The following is a 12,412-nucleotide window of genomic DNA, read 5'->3' as shown; positions in this document are numbered from 1 at the left end:
TTTGTTTTTGTTGTTTTTGTTTGTTTCTTTGTTTTTTGGAGGGGAAATTTACATGTAAATAAAGAAAAAAAAATCTAATAAAAAAATAAAAACAATTTCTACTGTTTTAAATACTACGTGTAAGAAATAATCATTTCCTCATTATAACAGGAGGTATATTGCCACACTTCATCAACTTGTCCTTTCTTATCAACTCTACTCTTAGGGACAATCCGAACTAACCATTGTTTTGAAATAACGATGAGATGAATGCTGCTGTATCGTGGCAAAGGGTACTCTTGGATTTAGCAACCACTGCTATATCATGAAATGCTTCCAAAAGTAACAGAAAGTAGTGCCAATGGTTTTCATAGGACATGATTTCCTATGGTTGTCACAAGTATAAAATAATCCTACTAACATCACTGTGGAGGGTACAATGGGGTTACTAATCTTGACAGATATGGACAAATGAAAATATGTAATTATGAATAATAAAAGCTGGACACTTAGTCATTGCACAAAAAGAAAGAAAGAACTTGGCATGATTCATGCTTAGAAAGGAAACATTGGCTACAGTCTATCCAGTAAAGAAGAAATAGAGAATAAAACTAATACAGCTATGAGTTCTTTGTAAGAATCAGCAAAGAGATGGTTGCTTCGTAAAGGAATAGGCTGAAACTGGGACAGAGGGATGAGAATTGTAAGAATTTATAATCGATTAAGGTTCTGAAGTCAAAAGAGTTTCATGATTACTTGGAGGAGTAAAGAATAATGTTCCAGTTTTGCTGGGGCACTGGCTAGCCTGTGGCTTTACTCACACAGTTGAATGATTATACAGGGCAAGAGGATGCTGTCTTGGGGTGGCTACTGGACATGCAAAGGAAGCACTCTCAATCTCCATGGCATTGACAACACTGTGACCCCTAGGAAATGGGGTCAGAAGCATGAACTGGAAGCTTTCCTTTATACATGGTCATCATTTCTTTCATCAAATCACTTTATGGTCACTGATATACATGCCAAGGAGGCACACCAATAGGAGTTAGCTTACCTTGAGAAAGAGAGAGAGAGAAAGAGAGAGAGAGAGAGAGAGAGAGAGAGAGAGAGAGAGAGACAGAGAGACAGAGAGACAGAGACAGAGACAGAGACAGAGACAGAGACAGAGACAGAGAGAGACAGAGAGAGGCAGAGGGAGACTGAGAGCTTAACTTGGGAAAAGAAAAGATTATTTATGAAGAAAAAGAAATGTTATGCAGACACTGTTGATTAAAGGAGAATACTGGAGGAAAGGTGGTTTGAGAATGATTGTCCAGCCAGTCCCAGAACATTCCAACAGTGTTAGGAAAGAAAAAGCTGGGGGAGGCAGGGGAGTCTAATGTCAAGCATCATTTTTGGTTTCAAAATATTTCAACAATTTGCTTTCCTAGTAGTGTCTTTCCCATCTTGGCCCTCCTTGGCTTTATTTAAATAACTAGGGGTTACAGAGTTGGCAATGAGAGTAAAAAGCCATCTTTCCTTGAAGTGGTATTACTCCTTGAACAGAACAGGTTTGAAATTTCCTTCAAAAACAAGGAGCTAGATGCACTAAGAAAAGAAGCCCAATAATTATGAGATACAAGTAGATGCAGATATTTCATGCTTATTTCTCCTAAGTGCAGTTTAGTATTTTTCTATTGCAGAAAGTAAAACCTACCAAACATACAAAAATAAACAAACAAACAAAAAAAAACCCAACCAAACAAACAGAAACAAAAACCCAAGTGTGATGCTCTAAGGTTTCACAATTTAAACAGCAAGCATTGCTGACTTCCTTCTGGAGGGAGTAATATTCACTGTGATCGCTAGAAATGAAGCTGCTCATCAACATGATGCTATGGGAACATCAGTATGTATTTCTTTGTATCCAATAGAGTACTGGGGAAAGAACATGGATGCTGACTAGAGCAAGAGGCATTCTACTGCTGGTGATGGTAGTAGTAGTGTATGTGTATATGTGTGTGTGCAGTGTGTATATGTTTGTGTGCAGTGTGTGTGTGTGTGCAATGTGTGTGTGTGTGTGTGTGTGTGTGTGTGTGTGTGTGTGTGTGTGTGTGTGAATGTAGAGGCGAAAGGATAAGCTCAGGTGTCTTACCACATTACCATCTTCGATGCCTTTGTTGTTTTTATTTGCTTGTTGCTTAATGTTTAGTTGTTTGCTTGAGGCAGTATCTCTAACTAGCCTAGAGATCACCATACAGACATCTCTCAGTCTCTCCATTCCTGGGACTTAAATTAGAAGTGTACCAACATGGTTAGAAGTATACCAAAATGGCAGGCTTTTACTTGTCTGTCTGTCTATCTATCTATCTATCTATCTATCTATCTATCTATCTATCTATCTATCTATCTATCTATCCATCTATCTATCTATCTATATATCTATAATCTATCTATGTGTGGTCAATCTCCTCTCCTTGGACTTTCAAAACAAGTGCTTTGGAGACTGATCTATCCCTAGCCTCAGTGCTTGTATTTTGACAGAGTTGTGCATTATTTCTCTGAAGATTTTATACATTCACCAAGCAGTGCCTTTAATCCCAGCACTTGGAGGGCAGAGGCAGGTGGATTTCTGAGTTCGAGCCCAACCTGGTCTACAGAGTGAGTTCCAGGACAGCTGGGGCTATACAGAGGGACCCTGTATGGAAAAGCCATGAAAATAAAAAGATTTTATGCATTCATAGCAGATCATTAAATGGAAATAAGGAAATACAGACTATTTTCATTTTAATCTTCTCTGAGAAATTTTGAATACTAAATGAAGTGGAAAAGGGAATGGATATAATTTGTTACAAATGAAGAGGTCCATTATTTTAAGAACATAATGGAATGATCCATGAGAGCATATTACAATGAGTACAAGGCCCCTTGTTCTGCTGCATAGTGACCTCTCTCACTGGCCTCACCCTCTGGCCTTGGTTGTTATGATCCTGTGTCTGGAAGCAGACATAACTCATTGTCATACAACATTTGTGGGGAAATTCACATTTATTTTCATTCTGGTTTATTTCTTTAAACAAAGATAAGTACACACACAAGCATAACCTTTACCCTTAAATACGCAGCTAGGTGCCTATTCTTTTCTGAATAAAATAGATGTTTGAATGTGGCATCTGTTACACTGAATTTTTCTGGGAGGATAGATAGCCATACATGCTCTAACTTTCTCTCCGTGCTATCTGGTATCGGATACTTATGACCTATGTGAGTTTGGGATTTAAATTCATATTTTTAACTGGAAATTATCTATCAGTCTATTTATTATCTATAGGGAGACAAATAAATATATACAGATATATAGATGGATAGATAGAGAGGGACAGAGAGACAGAGATACAGGTGGATTTATGGCACTTGGGAATATGAAATTATAGTTTCTATATTAAAGAGCTGTACATATTAGGCATTAAATATTTGTTCTCACTCATCTCTGAATTGGAATAATTCTTTGAATGGGCAAGACTAAACTATATTTTCATCCCTGCATCTCCAGCTTCTCTTCATCCTCTCTCCTATTGTTATAAGCACCATCACCAGTGTCTGAAGGCCTGCTGTGAGCCAAGTACAATCTAAACTGTTAGGCATATGTTGTTTTTCTCAGCTCTCAGAACATTGTGTAGAAATGGAAGCTCAATAGGATTAACCATACTTACTTGTGTTATTAGTGAAGAACAACAAACTAACTAAAGCTTAGTCATTTAATGTACACAGCTGCTTTTCTAAAAGTGTCAAATGTTTTATTATTTACTTCAGTTCAAAATGTGGGGTCTATGCACTATGAATGTGTGAAACCTGCACAATAATTTGTGTGTGGTTTAAAGTGATGTATGAAACTTATACAGCATGCTATATCAAGTCCCAAGTGATAGATACTCTTTCACATACATGCAAAGTGGGTGCATGAATGAATGTGTATGTGTGATGGTTTATGTTTGTGTGACTTTGAAGAAGCTAAATGGTAGCCTTGAATTTTTCAGGAAGCACCATCCATATTGGTTTTAAGATGGGATATTTCTCTGGGACCTACATCTTGCCATAATCTGTTTAACTGTCTCATTAGCTAGTCCCAGAGAAATAGCTGTCTTTCTTAAGAGATAGGATGACAAGCATGCACCACTGAACCTGGATTTTTTACACTGATACTCTGGATCTGAACTCAGATTTTCATTCTGTTTACTATATTTTGAGGTCCCACCACAAGGGCCATAAGAAGGATTACTATGTCTCTGAGACTAGAAGTGGTTTCAAGACAATTACTGGGAATGTTAGGGCTTTGGCTTTGTTTAACTATCTGAAACTTTATGAAGCTATGTCATCATCACACATTATATATATTAGACCTTCAATGTCTCATCCTACAATTTTGTATTTTGATTTTATTATCTAATTCTATTATGAATATCATCATAATTATAGTCTTTAATGCATACTTTACAAACTGCTACCACTGCACATAATGAAAAGAATAACTTCTAGTTTAATTTCAGTTTGAGTAATTCTTGATGATTTCTTTTTCTGTCACATAAGCAATCACAACTTGAAAATACTATGGCCTTCTAATGCAACTTGGGGGGCTGACAAGTCACATTGCATCAGGATTGATGTTCTTTTTTTTTTTCCTTTGGAAGAAAGAAAAATGTATTCTTAACAAAATAAGAGAAGCATTCATATTACTTTATAATCTTCATTTCTGCAACTGATTACGTGGCCTTAGCTGGTATTTATAATTACCTTCCTCTACTACCCATTCTGCATTTCCTTCCCCCTCAGCAAGTCTTGGCTCTTTTCCTGGAGGATTGACCCATTCCTTCATTCCTGATGGGTCTGCATCTTTGTCATCCTGCTTGGATTAGGCTGTTGTAATTTCCCATTGACTTTAATCACAGGACATGGAAGTACTAAGAGACGCCCTAAGGGATCTCCTGCACTCCAGACATAATCCTGCATTGTGAAGAGGCAATCCAATTCTCTATGGTAATCTGGATCTATCACTCCTCCTAACACTGTTATTCCTTTCTTAGCCTGTTGGTTTAAGGGCATTAGAATCCCAAAATGACCAGGGGGGAGTCTGAGCTTCCAATTCAATAGAATGTTTGTTGTGGCTCCTGGTAGGAGAACTCCCCCCTCTGAAACCAAAAGTTCTAGGCCAGCAGAAAGTAGAGTTGTGGAGATAGGAAGCAAAAATTTTCCTAGAGGATCACTAGGAGTGATAGTGAGTGGAACTATTCCCTTTTCCACCCCTTGATTCCTTGACCCATGGATCCTGGCTATGGGGGAAACTGTACCATACATTGGACACTGATTCAAAGTGTATACTACCTTCTGAAGAACTCTGCCCCAGCTCTCCAAGCTGTTGCCACCTAATTGGCACTGTAGCTGTGTCTTCAGAAGGCCATTCCATCTTTCTATCCAACCAGCAGCTTCAGGATGATGGGAAACATGGTAAGACCAGTGGATTCCATGATCATGGGCCCACTGTCACACTTCTCTGGCTGTGAAGTGAGTTCCTTGGTCAGAAGCAATACTGAGTGGAATATCATGAAGATAGATAAGGCATTCTCTGAGTCCATGGATGGTGGCTTTGGCAGAAGCATTTCATGCAGGAAAGGCAAATCAATAAGCAGAATAAGTGTCTACTCCAGTAAGAACAAAATGTTGTCCTTTCCATGGAAGAAGTGGTCCAATGTAGTCAACCTGCCACCAGGTTGCTGGCTGGTCACCTTGAGGAATGGTGCCATATCTGGGGCTCAGTGTTGGTTTCTGTTGTTGGCAGATCTGGCATTCAGCAGCAGCTGTAGCCAGGTCAGTCTTGGTGAGTGGAAGTCTGTGTTATTGAGCCCAAACATAACCTCCATCTGGACCACCACGACCACTTTGTTCATGTGCCCATTGAGCAATGACAGGGATGGCTAGGGAAAGAGGCTGACTGTCGACTGAATGGGTCATCTTATCCACTTGATTATTGAACTCCTCCTCAGATGAAGTCACCTTTTGGTGAACATTTACATTGGACGCAAATATCTTCACATTCTCTGCCAATTTGGAGAGATCTATCCACATACTTTTCCCCCAGATGTCTTTCTCACCAGTTTTCCAATCGTGATCTTTCCAGGTCCCTGACCATTCAGCCAATCCATTGGCTACAGCCCATGAGTCAGTGAATAATCATACATCTGGCCATTTCTCCTTCCAAACAAACTATAACACTGCCCAAAGTTCTGCCCACTGTGAAGATTTTCCTTCACCTGTATCTTTCAGGGTTGTCCAGGAAAGGAGTTGTAATGCTGTAGCTGTCCACTTCTGGGTGGTGCCTGCATAACATGCAGAGCCATCAGTAAACCAGGTCCTAGTCTTCTCTTCTTCAGTCAGACAATCATAGGGAACACCCCACGAGGCTATAGGCGCATGCTTTGCTGCAGATGGTATTGTCACAGGAGTGGAATCCATAGGCATTTGAACAACTTCTTAATGTAACTTGTTTGTGCCCTCAGGACCTGCTCTGGCCCAATCACCATTTCCATTTGATAATTGACTGCTCTTGTGCATGTCTTACTTTATGACTTGAAGGGTCTGATAACACCCAACTCATGATGGGTAGTTAAGGTCACATAGTAACTTGGTGTCCTATTGTCAAACATTCAGTTTCCACTAAGGCCCAATAGCAGGCCAAGAGCTGTTTTTCAAAGGGAGAATGGGTGTCTGCAGATGATGGTAGAGCTTTGCTCCAAAATCCTAAGGGTCTCTTCTGTGATTAACCTACAGGGGCCTGCCAGAGGCTCCAAACAGCATCTCTATCTCTCACAGACACCTCAAGTACCATCGGGTCTGCTGGGTCATATGGTCCAAGTGGTAGAGCAGCCTGCACAGTGCCTGGACCTGTTGAAGAGCCTTCTCATGTTCCATGCCCCACACAAAGCTAGCAGCTTTCCGAGTCACTTGGTAAATGGGCCTGAGTAGCACACCCAAGTTTGGAATGTGCTGTCTCTAGAATCCAAATAGGCCCACTAAACTTAGTGCTTCTCTCTTGGTGGTGGGAGGGGCCAGGTACAATAACTTATCTTTCACCTTAGAAGGAATATCTCTGCATGCCCCACACCACTGGACTCCTAAAAGTTTCACTGAGGTAGCTGGTCCTTGAATTTTGGTTGTATTTATTTCCCATCCTCTGGTATGCATTTGTGTTACCATTGAGTCCAAAGTGGTTGCTACGTCCTGCTCACTTGGTCCAATCAGCATAATGTCATCAATATAGTGCACCAATGTGATATTTTGTGGAAGAGACAAACAATCAAGATCTCTTCTAAGTTATGACACAGGGCAGGAGAGTTCATATATTCTTGAGCAAAACTATAAAAGTATACTGCTGGCCTTACCAACTGAAAGCAAATTGCTTCTGGTGGTCCTTATGGATAGGTACTGAGAAGATGGCATTTGCCAGACCAATGGCTGCATACCAGGTACCAGGAGATGTGTTAATGATTTCAAGTAAAGAGACCACATCTGGTACAACAGCTGCAATTGGAGTTACTACTTGATTTAGTTTTTGATAATCAACTGTCATTCTCCATGATCCATCTGTCTTCTGCACTGGCCTGATAGGAGAATTAAAGGGAGATGTGGTGGGAACCAACACCCCTGAATCTTTCAAGTCCTTGATAGTGGCAGTAATTTCTGCAATTCCTCCAGGAATACGATACTGTTTTTGATTCACTATTTTCTTTGGCAGAGGCAACCCTAAAGGCTTCCATTTAGCCTTCCCAACCATAATAGCCCTCACTCCACAAGTCAGGGAACCAATGTGAGAATTCTGCCAATTTCTGAGTATATCTATCCCAATTATACATTCTGGAACTGGACAAATGACCACAGGATGTGTTTGGGGACCTACTGTTAGTAGCACATCAGTCAAAACTCTATTAATCACCTATCCTCCATAAGCCCCTACTTTAACTGGAGGGCCACAATGTTTCTTGGAATCTCCTGGGATCAGTGTCAATTCAGAACCAGTATCCAATAGACCCTGGAAAGTCTGATTATTTCCTTTCAGCAAAAGTCACTGCTGGTTTATCAGACTCTGGGGAATTAACTTCCTTGTGTGAGAAAGGCATTATTTCAAGGGGTGGGGCTGAGGGTTCTACATCCTCAGGTGGGGCAAACTCTTGAGAATCTGAAGATTCAAAATTTTCAGCTTCAATGGGGTCTTCCCACACATCCCCATACCAAGTTATAGGATCCTATTCTTTGACAACTAATGCACGTACTTTAACCGCTGACAATCTCTGAGGCTGAGACTTGAATTTTTGCTGTAATTCAGCCAACCTTATAATGAGAGCTTCAGTTTGATTTTCTGCAACTTGAATTCTATGGCTGGTGGAGAGAAGATTCTCTTCAAAGACACACTTAGCAACTTTTAGATTGTTTACTTGTGTCTGGAGCCTTGTGATTTTATCACACAACTCCTTATTTCCCTTCATCATTTTTTCTCGAGATGCTAAGAGCAACCAACCAACAAAATCATTTTCCAATTTCTTCCCCATCGTGTAAAAAACTTTGTATACCGAATCCCCTATTTCATCAAGATAATCAAGGGCATTAGCTTCTTTAAGCTTGAAATATAGTTGTGACCATGGTTCTTCAGTATACTCTGAGCTCCCAGGAGGGAGAGAATTTGGAGAGGTTTCAGTAGTTGAAGGAGCTAATGGATTCTCAAACCATCTCCAGATTTTTCAAAGATCCATCCTTATATTTCTACTCCTCTAGAACCATTCCAGGTACCATTTTTGTATTAGTCAGGGTTCTCTAGAGTCACAGAACTTATGGTAGCCTCTATGTAGTAAAGGAATTTGTTGATGACTTACAGTCTGTAGTCCAACTCCCAACAAAGGTCAGCAGCAGCTGTGAATGGAAGTCCAAGGATCTAATTGTTCAATCCCACAAGGCAAGCAGGCAAAGCAGAGCCAGGATTGATGTTCTTAATGGCCAACTTAAAACCTGAAGTGTGCAAGGCCAGATGCTCACCATCTGCTTTGGGGACACTATGGGGAGTGGCCACTGCAATGATAAAGCTCCTCAAAATCTATGCAAGACTGACCATAAAATAAGCTGAAGTTTGAAAATTAGAAATGATGTGCATTGCCAGGTATGTTTCATGGATCACAGGTATTAACTTTATCATATTTGATAGAAGATCCCAAAGTATATAAAATATAAATAGAGAAAGCATAATATGGATTTTATCTATGACAATGGCTTTACTAGGCCCTTATGCCACTCCATCCCAATAGCTATATCAGTGTGACCTGAACTTTGTAGAGGGTTATGAATGATGGGATGGGTACTTGACTTAAATAGACAGAGTGCCTATCACCATGTACATGCATGGCAAATCTTCTGCTTCTCTGACCTGATTTTTAATGGTACATCATGTCAGAGCAAGCAATAAGTCATAGTAGAGTTTGATTGGTGCTCATAAATGGATATCCTCAAGAAAATCTCACCTTCACATAGACATAAGCAAAGTGTCAAGTTTCAACGAACAGATGTTTATTACTAATACTTTGTTGGTCTCTTTTTCCATTTATTTAGTGCCAAGTTTCACTTTATACCTCAGGCTGGATTCTAACTCGAAATCTTTCTATCCCAGCTCCTGAGGGATGAGACCTGAATCACCATGTATCTCTATCTCCAGTGTCTTCCTTACTCTCTCTTAACAAAGGAACAGGTCTTCCTTTGGGGTTATACGTCTGATGTCTAAGATGCTTAGTATTGGAATAAAGGGAAACAATAATTCTGTTCTAGATTATCTTTGTATATTTTGTGGAATTATATCTGATTACTCACTCATATCCTAATATACTCATAAAAATAACTTAATAAATGGCCCTTCTGTGAACTAAACTATATAATTCTTGAATCACATAATTCATAATTTCACATGTATCTTTAAATATATAAAATACATTCTTACCTATACTTGACATAAATTATTTCCAACTTAATAAGAAATATGATCAAATATATCTCCTATTGCTGATTTATATTATCTTTTAGTTTTGACAGGAATATAGTGCTTCTAACTCTCTACTATTTTGTGAAACCCCTTCATAAAATAAAAATTCAATTACTCAGGAGAAAAGATAGCAATGGACTTTTACATAATATATCATAGGACTTTTGGAGCAGTTTTTACACATAGGACAACTGATGTACATTATCAGCACTTATGCTTTATAAATACTCCAAGGTCAGAAAAACAAAAAAAAATATTTCAAAGGCAACCTAAGATTTAATATGTTTGTGGAAAATTATAACATTAAATTATATAATACTCTCATCAAAAAGTAGGAAAAAGGATGAAACTTTATAAAGACACTAATATTATATTGTAGGCTTTTCTTATTACAGAACACAATGAACATTTATAGATTATTAAATACAATTGTTATATTATATTATTATATATTATATTTATATTATTAAATGACAAATTATATGAAATTAAAATTAGATGTTGTTTGTCCTTGTGTTATGTAGTATGAATGGTGTTTGCATTGAGTGTTTGTGTGTGTGTGTATTGGATGGGGGGTGTACGGTGTACATATGTGTGTTAAGGCCAAATATAAATGTTGGATGTTTTCCCCTGCCTCTCTCCAACCTAATTTTTTCAGATAGGATCTCATGGAAACTACGAGTTCACTGATTCAAATCCCAATGAATACCCTGTTTCTGTTGTCCCAGTGTTAGAGTTCCATTTAACCACCATGCCTAAATTTTTACCTAGATGCTCGGAGTTTTCACTCAGGTCCTCATGCCTGCATGGATAGTACTTAATTAACTGCACCATCTGCCTGCTTTCTAGCTTTCATTATTTAGTGAATACTATAGAATAATAAAGAGTCCATTATTCATATATAAATTTTAAATAAGCTAGGATATTCAACATTCTTCCTGTCTCCAAACCCACACTATAAATCCAAGCCTATAATAATTTAGAAGACCTTCTTTTAATATTTTATCACCTCAGATTTAGTTAATAGTTTGTATTGCAAAGAAATGTTGAAAAGAAAAGGAGTACCCGAGCAGCTGGATTCATCGACGTGAGTGTCCTCACAGTGGGCAATACCATCACAGCGCTGCTGAGCTGGGACACAGTGGCCGGAGGAGTTGCATGCCAAAGCTCCACTGGGACAGCTCTGATTGGCTGAAAAAAACAATGATGAAAATGAGCAGTGGTATCAAGTAAATTTGCTTATGAATGAGTTTCTCATAATGAAATGATAGCCATCATACTCTTTTTATAAAAAAATATATATTTTTGAAAAGAATCTTTGGAATTTTATTTTATTCCAAGCTCAGCAGTTAAGAGCATTAGGTCCTTTTACAGAGGACCTAGATTTGATTCCTAGAATGTTCATGACAGTTCATAACTATTTTTAACTCCAATTCTAGGGAATTTGATATGCTGTTCTGGGCTCTGCAGGCACCAAGCACACAGGTGGTACTCACACATACTTGCAGGCAAAGTTTATAAAAAATGTTTATGGGTACAACCATACACATAAAATAAAATTAATTTTAAGTCGTTTTTCTTGAAATTTTCATACATGTATAGAATGAAATATAATTTTATTCTCTCAAATGTCCTGTCCTACTGTCCTTCCCAACTTCCTGTTATTTTAAAACTAGCTAGTGCTGTCCATATGGGAGTTGGACTTCCACTCGTGTGTGTGAATCTTTGCAGTGCCCACATCCTCAGAGTGATTCCTCCTCTTCCAGCAACTTTCAACTATCAAGAGCTTCTCAGTTATGGGAGGGGCCAAGAGATCATCCACCCTATTGATGCCACAGTTTTGATTGGCTTGATCTTGTGCTGGAATGTGGAGGTAACCATATCTGCTGTAAGGTCAGAAGAGTAGTACCCATATAGTGAGAAAACAGTTCTTTAAACACAATTTAAATTAATATGTAATTTCATGAAATTTCAGGAAGAAATATAGATGGAACATTTATCAAATACTGATTTCCAGGGACTCAGTTTTATGTGTGCCCACAACTGATTGTGAGAACTTAAACCTTAATGGGACTCTCTTTCTACATAAAGCCTTAAAGAAATGAATTAGAGTAGAGTGAAGACATCAGGCTAAGACCCTGATCAAGTCAGAGCCTCTCAGGAGATAACTATATTTAGGCTGGCTTGTCTTTCCTTCAGTCTCTGCTCCATCGTTAATCTCTGCCACTCCTTCCATGAGTACTTGGTTCCCCCTTTTAAGAAAGAATGAAATGTCCACCTTTGGTCTTCCTTCTTTTTGAGTTCCTTGTGGTTTGTAGGTTGTTCTTCCTGTATTCCAAACTTCTGGGCTAATAATCACTTATCAGAGAGTGCATACCATGTTTG

General features: G+C 38.7%; 1 protein-coding gene across 1 annotated transcript in view; it reads right to left on the bottom strand.

Annotated features, from left to right (window-relative positions):
* Positions 1-12,412, bottom strand: part of Malrd1 (MAM and LDL receptor class A domain containing 1) — a 694,431-nt gene that overhangs the window by 103,511 nt on the left and 578,508 nt on the right. The window contains exon 34 of the mRNA XM_031373295.1: positions 11,093-11,218. Coding sequence (XP_031229155.1) covers positions 11,093-11,218 — 126 coding nt within the window. The remainder of the gene's footprint in view (positions 1-11,092; positions 11,219-12,412) is intronic.

This window comes from Mastomys coucha, unplaced genomic scaffold (assembly GCF_008632895.1).
Source record: "Mastomys coucha isolate ucsf_1 unplaced genomic scaffold, UCSF_Mcou_1 pScaffold15, whole genome shotgun sequence".
NCBI classification, from domain to species: Eukaryota; Metazoa; Chordata; class Mammalia; order Rodentia; family Muridae; genus Mastomys; species Mastomys coucha.
The sequence above is the reverse complement of the archived record's forward strand: the minus strand, read 5'-3'. Positions and strand labels throughout refer to the sequence as shown.